This window comes from Dunckerocampus dactyliophorus, chromosome 6, assembly GCF_027744805.1.
Source record: "Dunckerocampus dactyliophorus isolate RoL2022-P2 chromosome 6, RoL_Ddac_1.1, whole genome shotgun sequence".
NCBI lineage: Eukaryota > Metazoa > Chordata > Actinopteri > Syngnathiformes > Syngnathidae > Dunckerocampus > Dunckerocampus dactyliophorus.
The window spans coordinates 31,903,906-31,922,370 of NC_072824.1; the positions used below are offsets into that span (position 1 = coordinate 31,903,906).

Below are 18,465 nucleotides of genomic sequence, written 5' to 3' on the forward strand. Positions count from 1 at the left end.
TTTGTTTCTTTTCGTAAGATGCAGCACTTGGAATAAATCCGTCTAAATGCAATAAATATGTCCATCGCATGCCTGCTCCCAGCGCATTCACTTAATAGCATCTCCTTGTCAGCACAGTGCCTATCGATTTTCCCTATGGAGATATTCAAGGGAGAAATGGCACAAAAGATTGTGTATACGCTAAGATGGCTCACACGCTCAACTTTATATGCTGAAAAGGGTGTTTTTCAAAACGCGAAAGTCAATGATGTTCATACTCGGTCAGGTGGACGCACGTGCCGTTTGGATTACGTCACATACAGTTTGTGAAGCTTTAAATTTTACATATCTAAAATATTTTGAAATAGATCATCAAGATTCAACAAAAAAATTAAGTACAATTTGAAAAACAAAAAACAAACCCGCAGCGATACACACAGAAATTACATAAAATGATTACAATTGAAATGGAATTTTCCAAATATATGGTATATGCTAAAATACTCTCTATAGCAGGGGTCACCAACGTGCCCCCCACGACCACATGAGGTGCCCGCAAGCCTGCTTTCCATTCCGGTTTTCAGTTAATAATGTGAGAACACTAGAAAGAAAAGTATTGTGAAACATAAAATGAGAGTTGTGGATACCAGCATTTTGTTCATGTTCTGGTAAAACAAGCATATTTGATCTGTTTGGGTTGAAATAAGGAATGAAAATCATTTCTACAAAAATGAGTAGCTCGTGGCCATTTTCATTTTCTAAAAGTAGCCCTCGCAAGAAAAAACGTTGGTGACCCCTGACCTTTATATTTTAAATGACATTATAATAATATTTGTATATTATTAGGGCTGCCCATTTTTGATCAGATTAATGATGGTTTTCAAATGAATTCATCATGAATGATAAATCACCATTTGCAACTTTATAAAAATATGTATCTTATCTATATAGGCTATGAACCATTGCAGCCGAGCCTGGCCCTTTAAGAAGAATTACTTTGTGGGAAGTTGAGTGTCTCTCTTCACTAGCTTGTCTGTCTGCACCGCCCATAGTTTTCTGCGTCCTGATTGGCTGTAGACCATTGCTAATCAATCTCCTTCTTGCCGCCCTGTGTGTCTCCTGTGTCATCTCTAGCTTGCTTGCTTGCTAGCTTGTTAATGAATGTTCGGGTAGAAGGACTGCGGCAAAGTTCGAACAAGGAAACAAACATGGATACATACTCTATATCTATATGTCTATATGTGCCCGGCGATTGGCTGGCGACCTGTCCAGGATGTATCTTACAATTGTTGGGGTAAGTGTAAGTACACTAAGTCCCCTACTAACGAACATCCGACGTGTGAACATTCTGAGATACGAACACAAGCCGACTGGTCTATTTTTTCATGTGTTTTGCCTTATAAACCCATATTTCTACTGTACATGCTTGACCAGCAGAGGGCACTGTGACACTGCTAATGGGACCAACAGATACAGGAAGACAAGGAAGAGGAGAGAGGAAGGCTAAGATGTTTTATGATACAACCCGGACAGAGCGTGTGATTAAAGTTTATGAAGAGTTAATAGGCCTGCTTAATTCTACACCACCCACAGAACACTACCTCTTTTAGAAGAGTCTAACCACCACCACCATTTGTCCTTTTTTTCAATAACTCCTCCTCCTCCACCACAACGACGTATGCTCGACCACTCCTCTTCAAAGGTAAATAACATTTATCATTACGTATTATTATATCACTTTTATTATTGTTTTTTTCATTAATTATCCTGGTTTAATATTACTACTGCATCCAAACTCATATTTACCTACATACACATATACTGTATATGTATACACGTACATGTAGTACCTATATCATTGCTAATATTACCTTTTCCCTACTTAAGAACAATTCCACTTAAGAACGGTCGTCTGGAACCAATTGTGTTCGTAAGTTGGGGACTTAGTGTAATTGATAAACCAGTTCATATTGCTATTACAGTTTAGCGGGTTAGCGAGCTGTGTTGAGTGGAAGCTGGACTTGCGTGTTCAGCGAAGGTAGCTAGCTCTGTTTTAAAGCAGCTGCATCGCCATGGTAACTTAACAAAGCCTGGTTATGTCCCGGCTTTGAGCTTAAAATCAGCTATGAAAGTGCAACTGTTTCACTGTTTAACTCATTCAGAAATGGCGTCGCTATTTATTTAGAACCTACAAGATCCCCAAGGGGACATAGAAAAATAAAAAAAGAGCATTCCCTGATGATGTTATCCATCTATAAGCGAGCCGAGGGAATACGCTAGATATGCTCACGCGAGCACCAGAAGTAAAATGTAATATGAAATATTAATAACGAATGTTGTAAATGTCATAAGAGTCCTTGCGTGAGTACTGAGCCTGCTGGTCTTCTTATATTACAATATTTTCTGGAGAAATAAGCACTCTGAGGCATCAATCAAATGCATTAAAACACTTGTTTTATTATAAAAAGGAAAAAAGAAAAACACTCCCATCTAGTGGTCACACCGAGATAAAGCAGATTAAAAATATGTAATGAATTTATGTCATCAAAAACGAAAGTTGTTGCTCCAATGTATTTATTTTTTAAATGGATAAGTGTTAATATGTCAAAGTTGTGCAATTTTGAGCGTTGCTAAATGAAAAGACTAGTAGCGTATAGTTAGCATAACAATCACTGTTAACTTGGCGTTCAGCCCTCCATCTCTGTCCCTGGCAGCGACAGTGTTGCTTTGAGCAGTCATCATCTTTTGTGAACTCCTCATAACGCCAACGAGCACTGAGCGCAAAGCCGAAAGCCAGACTTGACAAAGTAAGTTGATAAGCACCGTTGCGGGACTTATTAAGTCCGATTGCGGATGTTAGGTTTTGTCGGGTTGCATCTTGAGCACAAAGCCTGGGTTTGTTCAGCCACTTTCGCCCCGACTCATGTTGATGTGAGCCATAGAAAACACACAGCACAGTCTGTTATTAGCTGTTCAATTGTGCTAATTTTAAAACCTTCTCAATAGCCACTTTGATTAAGGTGGTTTTACTCACTTTTTTTGTCTCTCCTGTGAGGTTATGCCTTTTTCCCCACGCCGTTTTACAACATCATATGCAAATGATATGCAAATTAGCCACCTCCGGCGACTTCTAGGACAGCCAGTCGCTACTTTTCTTGGAGTCAGCCATGGCACTGGAGGCTAACTACAGTAGTTAGCTCGCTAGCTTGCGCATGTCTAAAGCCATGGCCGTCTCGTGTCCCTGCAGTGGTCCCGTATCGTGCGCATTATAGTTGAGCAATGTGCTGTAAACAAAGGATAATAGGCCTGTAAAGGTGACTCTAGGAGTGTTATTGGTGTCTAAAGGGCTCTAATAATGTTAAAAACTGTATTTAGAATGTCATAAGCAGGGTTTCTATGCTTTAACTACCAAAATATTCCATTTATTAATCTTGAATCTACTTTGTGGAAATTCACTTGGGTCTGGAACCAATTAAGTGCGATAAAGGAGGGACGACTGTATTGAAAATAATATTTAAAATAAGGATAAATTGCAACTAAAAATACAACCAACTATTTAATAGTAAATAAATCCCACTTATGCTTACCTTGTGTACACCTGAGGCTGACATGCAATCATTCTATCAACACAATCATACGTTTTTCTGAATGGACTGAAGCTGCAGCGCCCCCTCCTGGCTCCATGTTTCCAAAAGTAGATGTAATCACTCAGATCTGATTTAGTGTTTCTCACATTTAGGCTTCTAGACTAGACATAAAGGACAAATGTGTCCTTTGAATAAGAATATAACATCAAATTCTGCAGTGTGGACTTTTTCTTGGGATGCTGAACATGTTTAAGGTAAAAGCCTCCTGAGGTCAGTGAAGCGTAAACACAGCTGCTGCTATACTTGTACTTACCAAGGCCAATAATGCATTCATCCCATAATACTCAGCAGTGTGTGTAGTGCTTTTGTATTTAAACTCTATCAGGCTGCACTTTGATTAAAAATAAACATGCTCCCTGACGCCCCTTCCCTGTCAGGCACCATGATGGAACCATAAACACAGCCATGCTAAAATAAACATATCTAATAATAATAATAATAATAATAATAATAATGCCCTGCGATTGGCTGGCGACCAGTCCAGGGTGTACCCCGCCTTTTGCCCGAAGTCAGCTGGGATAGGCTCCAGCATGCCCCCGCGACCCTAATGAGGAAGAAGCGGCATAGAAAATGGATGAATAATAATAATAATAATAATACACTTTAAAGAAGCAGAAATGTAGTAAATCAAGTCCGAGCCTCATTGAAAAAGCAAGTTTTGGGTTGGTACATCATCATAGACAGTGGTGTGGAAAAAATGTTTGCCTTCCTGATTTCGTATTTTTTGTGCATGTTTGTCCCACTTAAATGTTTCAGATCATCAACCAAATGTAAATGTTAGTCAATGACAACACAACTCAACACAAAATGCAGTTTTTGAATGAAACTTTTTATTATTAAGGGAAAAAAAAAGTCCAAAGCTACATGTCCCTGTGTGAAAAAGTGATGGCCCCCTAAAGCTAATAAGTGGTTGGGCCCCCCTTAGCAGCAACAACTGCAATCAAGCGTTTGCCATAACTTGCAATGAGTCTCTTCCAGCGCTGGGGAGGAATTTTGGCCCACTCATCTTTGCAGAATTGTTGTCATTCAGCCTCATTGGAGGGTAGGCCTGTCCTGATAATCAATACATCGATAAACGCCCTTGATGTGTGCGTTTGATTTGCTGGTCTCTCTGTGCCACACGGGCTGGATGACACGAGGGTTCACTCTGCATCTGTCTGTGCTCATTGCTTCTATGGTGGAAAGAACACAGAGAGTGGGCCCTCATCTCATTCAGCCTCTTTGTGGAGGCGGGGCTACTAGTGAGTGGATACAGAGGGTTAGCTTCGTGAGGCAGCATACGCTAACATGAAGAAGTCACAGAAGTGATGATTTTTGAGGCACAGCCACAATGTGGCGAAAACGGTGACCGCATGAACACAGACGACTGACACGGACAGGGCCTCGGGCAGCGGAGCCTCAGTAACGCTTACTGAGGCGTTTGGTCAGCAAATATAAACAGAACTGTGCAAAATGGGGCGCTCTCACAACCAGTGTTGCTGGCAACATTGCAAAACATATGTACAGGTAAGCTAATGTCTCCGTACACGTTACTTGAGTACCATCTAGTGGTTCAAATGTGTAGTACACCTCTCAAGATAATTATTGAAAAAATGGTTTACAAATTTTTTCCCGATAAAATCAATAATCGACGATAATTTGTAGCACAATTATCAACCAGCAAAATTTGTTATCGTGACCGACCTATTGGAAGGTCTTCCAGCATGAAGCACCTTTTTAAGGTCATGCCACAGCATCTCAGTAGGATTCAGGTCAGGACTTGGACTAGACCACTCCAAAGTCTTCATCCATTCAGAGGTGGACTTGCTGGTGTGTTTTGGATCATTGTCCTGCTGCAGAACCCAAGTTGCTTTCAGCTTGAGGTCACCAACAGATGGATGGACATTCTCCTTCAGCACAATTCATGCTTCCATTTATCACAGCAAGTCTTCCAGGTCCTGAAGCAGCAAAACAGCCCCAGACCATCACACTACCACCACCATATTTTACTGTTGGCATGATGTTCTTTTTCTGAAATGCAGCGTTCACTTTTAGGCCAGATGTATTTTCCCAAAGGTCTTGGGGATCATCCCATGTTTTGCAGAAAATGGAGCTTTTTGGTGTGCTTCCACATGTGGAGTCCCGTGAAAGCAGAAAGCACGGCCATAACGAAATGTGTTGATGTGGACTGTGGACTTCTGACCAGTCGCGTATTTTGCTATGAGAGAGCAGGTAGGGGGTGCCGAGCCCGTTGGCCACCCACCGCCCCCCGGACGCGTATCACACACAAGGATGGGAAATGAACATGGTGATACCAGTGTGTCTTTATTAGCGTTACGATTGTGTTGTCGTCACCGCAATCAAAGGAAAAGACCAACGGAGGGTAGGAAACTACGCAGAGGGAAATGTGGTGACAAGGTCGTGACCCTCGGGGGGTCTCATTCTAGCCCGGGCGTGAGCCTCGCAGTACAGCTGACCTTCCACGAAGAAATAACCTTTCTGTTTGAGGTTGACGTCGCAGTCGGAGCACACGAAGCAACCCGGGTGGCGGAATTTGTCCCGGGCCTTCACCACCGTCCCGCTGTGAAGACACAACGCAGCAGCGCTGAAAGCAAGCCTTCCATGAACAAAAACACCACGTTTGAATTACAGTTACACTCATTTTAATGCAAGTCACTCTTCTGTTTTCAATACTAAATCACTTCAATCAAAGGCATTAAAGTCAATTCACTTGAAAAAAGAAGTACAGCTAAATAATAAATGTACTTTTCTCTCATGCTTTATGACCAATCACTGCTCTCGATTCAGCAAAGACGAGATATTGGATCATTTAAATTCTCTTTGATTCAATTAAAAAAGCACAAAAAATACATCATTTCTGTAGAATCCTTGCTCTGCATTAACAACAAAATAATTCGAATTGAATTCATTTTATTCAATACAACCGAAATTCTAATGTCATTAAAATAAATGTCAAATAATACTAAAATAATACACTGGCTTTAAAAAGGGTCATAACTGTACAAAAATGTTTTTAAAAAAATGAACAGAATTTTTTATGATATAAAAATTATTGGGATTAAAATAGACTTTATTCAATACAATGAATATTTGAAATTAATTCAAGTAAATTTAAGAAGTACAAAATATGTCATTTTCTGTTTTGTATTAACTACAAAAAAAGACAATTAAATTCATTTTATTCAATAAAACTTCAATTCTAATGTAATTAAAATAAACAAATAAATACTAAAAGAATACATTGATGTTGAAAACGCTCTTAACTAAACTAAATATTTTTTTTTTTAATGAACAGAATTTTCTACCACGTTTTCTGTGAAATCACTGCTCTGTATTAAATACAAACGAGATACTGGAATTAAAATATATTTTATTCAATCCAGCTAAAATGTTAAATTAATGAAAGTAAATTTAAAAAAACACAAAAACATGTAATTTTCTGTACAATCTTTGCTTTGTATTAAATGCAAAATAGTTACCATTAAATTCATTTTATTCAATGAAACTTAAATTCATACAGACTTTGAAAAGGGTCATAACTATACAAAAGAAATGAACAGAATTATGATTTTTGTGAAATCACTGTTCTGCATTAAATACAAACTCGATATTGGAAGACTAGAACACGGTGAATAAAGTCAACGTTTGGCAGTGTTTAGCTAAATGAACCTGTATTGTATTGTATTGTATTGTATTGTATTGTATTGTATTGTATTTTATTGCATTGTATTGTATTGTATTGTATTGCATTGTATTGTATTGTATTGCATTGTATTGTATTGTATTGTATTGTATTGTATTGTATTGCATTGTATTGTATTGTATTGTATTGTATTGTATTGTATTGTATTGCATTGTATTGTATAATCTGTATTTCGGGGCTTAATGACAGAGCCAGAATATTAGAAACCACTCTCAGCGCAGTTGTACGCCACCGCAGCCACCATCACGGACATCCTATGAGCTGAATGCTAAGCATTGTTGTTTGATTAGCTTGTAGGAGCGTACAGTAGTGCGTGCGGCACACAGAAAGTACTACATGTGCTGTGGAAGTACTCACACAATGCCGTTGCCGCATTTGTCACAGACGGGCAGCTTCTGCAGATTTCCTGCCGGTGCCGCGGCCGCTTTGGTTGTTGGAGCTTTAACGGTCCGGGTCACCAGGGGCCGAGTGCCTGCATGGGGTGGGGGGTCGACCACTCAAGTGTAACAACGTGTGAGCAAACAAATAAAACAACAAAAACACTTTAAGTCTCTTACATAACCGAGCGCTTAATTGCAAGCAGACACTGTCAGTAATAATACGGTAGGTGCTTGTGTGTGTGTGCGTGTGTGTGTGCGTGTGTGTGTGTGTGTGTGTGTGTGTGTGTGTGCGTGTGCGCACACGCGCGCATTTTCAAATCTGATTACGGCAGACGCGTGTATTGAGCAGTATTACCGCGTAGAAGAACAACTGACCGTCGCTCTCCACAAAGTCCTGCAGCGCCTTAAAGGATCCCGACTGTCGAGGCTCGGCAGGCCCCTCGTCATCCCTCTGCAACATGCGATAAACGTCCGAGTCCTCGATGCTAGCCAACGTCCTCGGGCTGGGAAAAATAAAAAATTAAAATCACATTCACATGTTAGAATATCACATCATTTATTTGACCTCTTTGGCCACGAAAGTGTTTGCCCCCTTCCTGATGTTAGTCAAGGACAACACAACAAAATGCAGTTTTTTAATGAAACCTTTTATGAAGGGAGAAAAAAAATCCAAGCCTACATGTCCCTGTGTGATTGCCCCCTAAAGCTAATAAGTGGTTGGCCCCCCTTAGCAGCCACAACTGCAATCAAGCGTTTGCCATAACTTGCAATGAGTCTCATGGATGAGTCGTCGCTGCGCTCTTGGGGTCATTTGGGTTGGCCGGCAGCTCCTGGGAAGGTTCACCACTGCTCCATGTTTTCCCCATTTGTGGATGATGGCTCTCACTGTGGTTGGCAATCACTTTATCACACAGGGACATGTAGCTTTGGATTTGTTTCTCCCTTCATAATAAAAAGTATTATTTAAAAACTGCATGTTGTGTTGAGTTGTGTTGTCATTGACTAATATTTACATTTGTTTGTTGATCTGAAACATCAAAGTGTGACAAACATGCAAAAACATAAGAAATTAGAAAGGAAAACACTTTTACACTTTAAAAATGTTTTCACTTGTAAGAAAAGATTGACTATTATTGGGATCTACGTACTGTTTATAGTTTAAAGGTTTGCTATTTGTAAAAAAAAAAAAAAAAAAACATTTGTGCACATGCATTTGAAAATATAAAAATGGATCATTTTTAATGTCAATTAATTTGGGGCTAAAAAAAAAACGCATTAAAAAAGATTAGCGTGGTTTGTTCCCAAAAGCGCAAATAGCAAACAATCCTCCGTCTTTGCCGTTACGTAAGAGCGCGACGTCCTACTGCTCCCAGTGTGATCATAAACAGCAACAATGTATGCTCGGCGTGGTGCGTTTAAACAGGAAGTGGCCTTGAAGCGAGCCTACGTGGCGTCAGCCGCCTCGACGTGCATTTGGCCTGATTTATTTCTCGCTTGGGAGGTTGCGTAACACAGAGCTGGGTTATGTGGCGTCAGCGTGATGTACCGTGCATCAGATGAAAGCCCCACGCCAGGCCGAAGGTCATTTTTCATCACATTTACGACTGCTGTATCGCGGCTCACTTCTTTTTACGCTTGTAAGACAGTTAAGCCATTCAAACCTGTACACTTGATAAAGCTTTCACCACGTTTGACCTCGGAACAGACTATTTCTATGCCCCACCTCTCGGGCTTGGGCTGGACAAATCCTCTCATCTGTCCCTCCATGGCGTCCTGGATGTTTCCAGACGAGTAGAGGCCGATGGGGGTGTTGTAGGACGTGCTGACCACCTGACGCTTGTCGTCGATGTTGGCCGCCGCCACAAACGGCTGAGCTCGGCGGTTGTGCGCCACGCCGATGGGTTTGTACTCCTGAGCGAAGGCGGGGAGACGTCATGACGATGTCACACTACAACAGGACGCACTGCAGGGCCAAACCTGCTGCTCTGCCTCCAGGTTGAGCTTAAACGGGCTGACTTTGCCATCCTCCGTTACCCGCGGCGACCACAGCCTGGCTTCGTTTCTAAGAGCAAAAGGGAGGGTTGAGCAGCTGCATTGACGTCAGCCATCAACACTACGAGGAACAATCAAGTGTCTCGCCCGTGGATTCAAACCACCAACCCGACACTTATTGGAAGACGCCTTCTACTTCCTGGCGCCTTTCCATGGAATGAAACACATGCCATCGTTTCACACTGCTACAAAATAAAACAGTAGGGATTTATTCCAGTTCATGGACAGTATTTACATGTGAAGAGTTCAATCTGATTATGTTTTGCTTTTGAGTATTAACTTTAGAAACGTTCATTTATCTTAATTACAAAGTTCATCATCTAAAGAAGTGGATGCATTTTAAAATGTTAACCAGTTTGAAAAAATATTCCTTTTTTTTATACAACTTACAAATTATGAATACCTAAATAATTCTAAAAAATTGCCATATTTTGTAAATAAGTTTTACATTTTTTGCCTCTTAATAATAAAAAAAAGCAGAGCTTAGAAATCTTGTCTTGATCGTATGTTTTGCTGATGAGTTTTAATTTTGCCTTTTAATAAAGACAGATCATTTTTATTATTATATGTATTAAAATAATTAATGAATGCACCACTAATTGGCCACCAATTGTAAAAAAAAAAAAAAAAGTGTATTATATTCGATATAATATATATATATATTTATTTATTTATTTTTAAAATTAGGGCTTAAAAATGGTTTTCTTATGAGTTTTAAATATTTATCTCTCAATAAAGACTAATATTTTTGGAAATTGTATTCATCACTCAGATGGTAAAGTAAAGTGAATAAGTTTAAAGATTTTCAGCAATTGTAGAAAAAAAGGGATAGAAAATATATTTAGAATATTATTGTGATTATTAATGATATTATAATTGTGACATTTAAAAAAATAAGGTCTTTTTGTAAATGAGTTTTTATTTTTATTCTTATATTTATTAAAATAATTAAGTGAATAAATTTTAAAATTGGTCACCAAAAAAATAGTGTATTATTTTCAATAGAATTTTTTTTAAATTAGGGCTTAAAAATGTTTTTTTATGAGTTTTAAATATTTCTCTCTCAATAAAGACTAATATTTTTGGAACTTTTATTCATCACAAAGGTGGTAAAATAAAGTGAATAGGTTTTACAATTTTCAGCAATTGTAAAAAAAAAAAAGGGGGGGGGGGATAAAAATATATTTAAATTATTATTGTGATTATTAATGATATTATAATGCCTAAATAATTGTGACATTTTAAAAAATAATAAAAAGGTATTTTTGTAAATAAGTTTTGCATTTTTGCCTCATTATAAATGCATGTTTTTTTGTGATTTATTTTAATTTTAAGCATTTTAAAAAGCGCACATTTTTGGAATATGACATACAAATGTCCCCTTTATTCTAAAATAGCAGGTGTTTTTCAGTGAAACTTCTCCTGAAAGTGTGTGTGATGAATTAGCATGACGTGTAAACACTAGCATTTCAAAGTCGTAGAAACAAACAGCGGAGGCATCAGTTGACTTCCCTGGAAGAGAAGCTCAGCGTTACGAGAGGAGAGAACCTTTCCACGGTGAGAGCGAGCTGGCCGCCGGACTCCTTGATCTTGTTCTGGGCCTCGCAGTGCAGCATGTCGGCGGCCGGCGCTCCCTCGATGGCCACGATCACGTCACCCGCGCACAGGTTGGCGATGGCCGCCTTGCTGCCGGGAGTGACCTGTCGGAGGGCGTAGGAAAAGCGAGCGTAAGGACACTGCACGGGTGTACCTAATGAAACGTCCACAGAGTGCATGTTAAAAAAAAAAAGAGTCGATGCAAGACTCGCATCCCAAAGCTTCCTGACACGCTCCCTGTCCCGCTGCTCAGGGCGTGACCTTATTGCATTACTGCACAGCAAAGTGAGCGTTGTGATGAGACGTGGATGAGGTCATGTGACTATAAATAAGCGCATGAGAGGGCTGAGGGAATACCTCATCCCACCAAAAGAGGAGATGCCGATTTACAGCATGGCCAAGGATCCTTCGTGCTATTTTATTATTCTTTTATTTATTGAAACAACTTGTCACCTGTACAGTATGTAACACAGTTTTTTTACAAAAATATTTCCTAGTTTGTATTAAGATATTTATTTAATAAGAGGACCTGTAACCTGTACCATGAAGCTGAAGCAGTTCTTTTTTAATTTTAATTTTATTGATTTAGTAACACGACTTTCCACCTGTAACACAACGCTGAGGCTATTGTTTATTTTTACATATTGCATTTATAATAACACTTAGGGTGCGTCCCTTATTTACGTTTTTTTGTCGCCAGGTGTGTAGTCTACAAAAGGAAATAACCGTCTAATTAGCGCCGGGTCAAACGCCATTAAAACACTGGCATGGACCGTCGTGGCACCACAAGATGATGCAGCTTCCAGCAGCGTTACCTATGTAGCTCTGCACGCGCTTTAAAATGTGGATTGCGGTCCTCTGCTGTTGGTGTGACCCTTTGAAGAAGGATGCCAAGGCCTGCAGTACGTCCCAGGATCCTTGTATCGTTATATACGTCCCAGGATCCTTGTATCGTTATATACGTCCCAGGATTCTTGTATCGTTATATATGTCCCAGGATCCTTGTATCGTTATATATGTCCCAGGATCCTTGTATCGTTATATACGTCCCAGGATCCTTGTATCGTTATATACGTCCCAGAATCCTTGTATCGTTATATACGTACCAGGATCCTTGTATCGTTATATACGTCCCAGGATCCTTGTATCGTTATATACGTCCCAGGATCCTTGTATCGTTATATACGTCCCAGGATCCTTGTATCGTTATATACGTCCCAGGATCCTTGTATCGTTATATACGTCCCAGGATCCTTGTATCGTTATATACGTCCCAGGATCCTTGTATCGTTATATACGTCCCAGGATCCTTGTATCGTTATATACGTACCAGGATCCTTGTATCGTTATATCCAACGGTGACCCAATAAAAGCCAAATAAACGTTACGGTTTTTACCCTTAGGGATTATGGGGTACCGGACCACCCAATTCAGGCTGCTCCTGTATGACCGGTGTCAGTTTGGTTCGCATTGCCGGCAATAAGGCGGAGCCGCTCCCAGTGAGGTAATAAAGACATTTTAAAAATGTTGCCTCTTCATAAAAATAGTAGGGCTTCAAGAATCAGATTGTTTTGCTTATGAGTTTTAAAATATTGCCTGTTCATAAAGACAGATGTTTTTGGGAATATTTATTCGTATTAATTGCCAAGTTAATAAAAATAACCAAGTCAATATATTTTCAAATGGTAACCAATTGTAAAAACCGATACCACTTTTTAGCAGTCAAGGAGGCCGATAACAGATATTTGGAGCTGATATTCATTTGCAGTAAAGGTGAAAATATTGGTGACAAAATTGTGAATACACTCGACAACTTGACTTCATTCACCACAAATGATTTATCTTATTCCATGCAGTACAACTGATCAGAGTACTGTGTACAGGAGTGTATGCACAGCAGGGGTCACCAGGGTTTGTCCTTGTGAGAGCTACTTTTCCAAAATGAAAATGGCCAAGAGCTACTCATTTTTGTAACATTTCTTTTCAGAGCTTATTTTAAACCCCAACAAAGTGAATATGCTTGTTTTACCAGAACATGAACAAAATGCTGGTGTCCACAACTCACATGTTGTATTTCACAATGCATTTCTTTCTACTCTTCTTTCATGATTAACTGGACACCTGAATGAAAAGCAGGCTAGCGGGCACCTCATGTGGTCGTGGCTTGCACGGGCGGGTGCGACGTACGAGCTATCCAGACTTATTAGTACAGATGACGTAGTAATTACGTAGTAATTACGTAGTACAGTACGAGTCTCGCAACAGGAGAAACGTCCGCTGCAGTGTTTGTGTGCGCCGCTCTGAATTACCCGTGCAAAACGTTACCTCTCATTCGTTCCGCTTTCGATCTCTTATCGGCCGTCGGATTAGAACAAAAAAAGGTCGATGCCAATATGCGTAGTTGTGTAAAAATATATTTTTTCCTTATAACGTAATTATTAGTATGCCTAAATAATTTTAAAATGTCATAAAAAAATACCAATTAAAGTTGATTAATAAAGCTCATATTTTGAAGTTGAACATTTTTACCTCTTCATAAAAGAATATAGGGCTTTAAAAATCCGATTGCATTTTGCCAATGAGTTTTACAATTTTGCCTCTTAATATAGACAGATATTTTTTGGAAATATGTATTTTTTAAATGAATTATTAAGTTACTAAAATAATGAAGTGAATATATTTTAAAATGTTCACTAATTGTAAAAAAAAAAGGATTAAAAGCATAATTTTTTTTTTTTTAGATATAACTATAATTATTATACCAAAATAATAATAATAATAATAGTAATTTAATTAAACATTTTGTAAATGAGTTGTACATTTTGCCTCTTAAAAAAATTAGCTTAAAAAATCTTGTTTTGCCTATGAGTTTTGATATTTGGCCTTTTTTGGAAATGTTTATTTTTATTAATTACTAATTATAAAATAATTAAGTGAATGTTAAAATATTCACCAATTGTAATTTTTTGTTTTATGTATTAAAATTGTAATATATGAACTTTCATAGAAAATAAATAGAAAAAAATGTCAATTAAAAAAGAGATGAATAAAGATCAAAGATTTGTAAATAACTTTAAAAAAGATTGCCGCGTCATAAAAAAAAAGAGGGTTTAAAACTTTAAAAAATCTGATTGTGTTTTGCTTCTGGGTTTTAAAATGTTGAAATATGAATCATAAGTGAATACATTCTAAAATGTTTACCAATTGTAAAAAAAAAAAAAAAAAGGATATTTTTTGACATATAGCTTATTATTATACCTAAATAATAATAATAAAAATGTCATTAAAAAATGACCAATTAAAGAAAATACCATTTTCTAAATGAGTTTTGCGTTTTTTCCATTTTCCCAATAAAGACATCCTTTTTGCAATTGCAAAATGCTCGTCTATCAATGTTGTGTAAAGAGAAGATGGCCACACATGGCCCAGTACAGTACAGTATGGCACGGTACAGTACGGTACGGTATTGCCCAGTACAGTACAGTATGGTACAGTATGGCACGGTACGGTACGGTACGGTATTGCCCAGTACAGTACGGTATGGTACGGTATGGCACAGTACAGTACGGTACGTTACAGCACAGTAGTGTGTGCGTTTACTGTCGGGTTCTGGCAGGCGTAAAGATGAGGTGATGTTCCCGTCCTAAAAAGGAAGTGGAGCAGAGACACAGACGCTCCTCCTCTAATAAAACCTTCCTTTGTCACGTCGGTTGTTTCCTTCATGTCCTTGTTGTTTTAAAGCGCATTCCTTCTACACCTCATCATCATCCTCACACACACACACAACAGGTGTGGAGTTGGTAGTGGACACACACACACACACACACACACACACACACACAGATTCTGTTCCTGATGTCTTTTCCTAAATATAGACACGCATGTTGGACGTAGATTAGTGGATCGAATCGCGTCTAAATTGTCGCGTTGCTGCTGTTGTGTAACTCTGACATCTAAAAGTGCCGTACAGGCTGCGAATAAGTGTTTGTCCTTACGGTACCAGAGCCGGCTGGCTCATTAGGCAAAATCGGCAAATACTGAGGGCGCAGTTTCTTCAACGGCTGTGGCTGTAGGCAACTTCCTGATGTGGTTTATAAGTTTCATCTAGCTCTGCATGCGCTGTCAAATGTTGCTACTCAGCTGTTGGTGTGAAAGTGTTACGCTCCTTAGCGCTGTGACAACATTGGTTCTGTTGCTTGCCACTTTTTCATGCGCTCCAAATCATTATTAAAATTAAAAAAAATAAACTTGTAGTTTGATAGTTTTAACATTTAGAAAATAACATCCTCACTCCAATTATTGCCTTTTTCCAATTCATTCATTCCAGCATGTAAAAGAAATCCAATCAGGCATTGCTATTATCCAGGGGCGTCAAACTGGTTTTCACCGTGGGCCACATGGCAGTTATGGTTACCGTCCGAGGGGCGCCTGTCACTGGGAGACCTTATTGATGCATCATCACCTCATGATGCTACGACACGTCCCATTAGCATCATTTTCACTTTCTATGGTTTTACCAACAAGCGTACACGTCACACGTTCTATCATTCCAATAATAATCCTTTATTTGAATGAGAAATACTAATGATCGTATACGTTATTCATGAAGAAAGATTTTAAAAATCAGAATAAAAAAACACAAACTTTTCTTTCAAAATTGACAATAAATGCATTTAGCACAAAAGATTGTCTTATTTTATACACAGTGGTGTGAAAAAGTGTTTGCCCCCCTCCTGATTTCTTGTTTCTGCATGTTTGTCACACTTAAGTCCATCAGATCAACAAACAAATGTAAATATTAGTCAATGACAACACAACTCAACACAAAATGCACTTTTTAAATGAAACTTTTTATTATTAACCTACATGCCCCCCCCCCCAGCCATTATCCACAAATGGTGAAAACACAGAACAGTGGTGAACCTTCCCAGGAGTGGCCGGCCAACCAAAATGACCCCAAGAGAGCAGCAACGACTCATCCAAGAGGTCACAAAAGACCCCACAACAACATCCAAAGAACTGCAGGCCTCTCTTGCCTCAGTTAAGGTGGTGTGATGGTCTGTGGCTGTTTTGCTGCTTCAGGACCTGGAAGACTTGCTGTGATGAATGGAAGCATGAATTGTGCTGAAGGAGAATGTCCATCCATCTGTTGGTGACCTCAAGCTGAAAGCAACTTGGGTTCTGCAGCAGGACAATGATCCAAAACACACCAGCAAGTCCACCTCTGAATGGATGAAGACTTTGGAGTGGTCTAGTCCAAGTCCTGACCTGAATCCTATTGAGATGCTGTGGCATGACCTTCAAAAGGTGCTTCATGCTGGAAAAGCCTCCAATGTGGCTGAATGACAACAATTCTGCAAAGATGAGTGGGCCGAAATTCCTCCCCAGCGCTGGAAGAGACTCATTGCAACGGTTTTGATTTTTTCTCTCCATTAATAATAAAAAGTTTCCTTTAAAAAAAATTGTTTGATGATCTTAAACATTAAAGTGTGACAAACTTTTTTGATGTTTATTATTTCCCGGTTTTCGCGAGCCACATGACGTGACGCGGCGGACCAAATCCGGCCCTCGGGCCTTGAGTTTGACACGCGTGTTACGAGCTGAACCAAAGGAAAGCGATGCACGATGTAGAGATGATGTTCTTGTGTAGAACAAGAAGACATGTTGCAACATGTTCCAGACAAACATGTTATCACCAATAATTCTGTCCAAAAGAAGCAAAAGTTCAAGGTCTGAAGCAGACGTTTCTGTCTGCACGTTAGATGATTCACACCCGAGTGAATATTTTGGAAGCTCCCTCTGCTCCCAAATTCTTCCCTGTGAAATCCACCCCACAGTGGGAGCGATACGTGTGTGTGTGTGTGTGTGTGTGTAATGTAAGCTGCTATTTGTATCTAAGCCTCTTGCATTTACTGCGGCACAGGTGCAAAGTCCCACCCTGGAGCGGAGTCTTTCTACAAAGACCGGACTCTGCAGTCCTCCATCGCAAAGCAAACATACACGACCCGTTTGGATGCCTCAAAAAGACAACACGTCGTGACGACAGCAAAACCTTGTCCTCCCTTACCCTGGAGATGGTGAGCGGCTGGTTGAAGTCCTTGCCCCCCACCAGACGGAAGCCCCAGGGGGCTGGCCCGGTCAGAACCACCTTGAGCGGCATGGTGACGACGACGTCCTCTTCCTGCTGCTGCCGCGCCCTGAGGGCAACACGGTCAAAGAGCAGACGTATCAAAGTGATGCAGGTTTTGGAAGCATGCAGTGGGAGTGTTTAGGGGGGCAGGACCCTCCCCAGCAGTGAGGTCATTGGTCAGATTTTGTCCGGACTTACTCACCGCTCCTCTTCACTGTTTGGTTGCTACAGCAGAACTTCAAGTGCTTGAAAGAAAAGGCAGCAGCATCACCACAGACAGTGTCCTGGCTGCCCCCCCTTGCCAAGCCCCCGCTCGCTCTGCTCGAAGCGCCCCCGCTGCTTCTTCTCCTTTTTTGGTCTGAAGACTCTGCTGCCTCTCAGAAGTCCCGAAGGAACATTCCGGCCTGCGCTGATGTGGACCCAGCCAGGACCATCTTTCTTCTTCAATTCCCAGCATCATTTTTTGGTTGTTATTTTGGTTGTTTGTGATCCAAAAGTGCTCAATTAGACCAGAAAGTGAGCACTATAACACAGTAAAGTCTTTGAAATAACCAACAGTTCCAACTTGTGGCTCTCATCCCTTGTTGTAAATCACAACAAGGTCTCCAAAAAACACATTCAATCAAACATATCATCTTTATATTTCATTTTTATCACACAAATTCACTTGACATACATGTTCATGTTTAAAAAAGCAGATTGTTTTATCTTAGGAAGCTTGCTTATGTACGTATTCAGCCATCTAAAGAAGCAGTACGTAACAAATGGGTTGTTTCTGAAGCTGTGGGGGAGGCATTCCAAACCAGCCTCAGGAACTCAGAACAGGAACTTACTTTGTAGTTTTATTTCATTTCTTAAGGACCCTTCATTAAAATACAAACCCAGTACTTTTTTGTAACTGTGATACTATTACTTTTATGACTAACTATGAGTGCATTTCCTATAAGGATCAAGACACATTCTTACAAGTCATTCTTT

At 39.7% G+C, this 18,465-nt stretch overlaps 1 protein-coding gene across 2 annotated transcripts; it reads right to left on the reverse strand.

The window, feature by feature from the left end:
• Positions 1–5,911: 5,911 nt before the first annotated feature.
• On the reverse strand, positions 5,912–17,805 carry LOC129183190 (PDZ and LIM domain protein 3-like). 2 transcript variants are annotated; one of them, XM_054780161.1, is made up of 8 exons: positions 17,690–17,805; positions 17,425–17,554; positions 11,310–11,461; positions 9,687–9,771; positions 9,433–9,620; positions 8,085–8,212; positions 7,687–7,801; positions 5,912–6,186 (listed from the first exon to the last, which is right to left on the reverse strand). In XM_054780161.1, the coding sequence occupies exons 2-8, from the start codon at positions 17,515–17,517 to the stop codon at positions 5,997–5,999; spliced, it is 951 nt and encodes a 316-aa protein (XP_054636136.1). In that variant the 5' UTR covers positions 17,518–17,554; positions 17,690–17,805; the 3' UTR covers positions 5,912–5,996. The 2 variants fall into 2 exon arrangements, with proteins under 2 accessions (XP_054636136.1, XP_054636137.1); XM_054780162.1 differs by having other exon boundaries at positions 17,686–17,718.
• Positions 17,806–18,465: the final 660 nt, after the last annotated feature.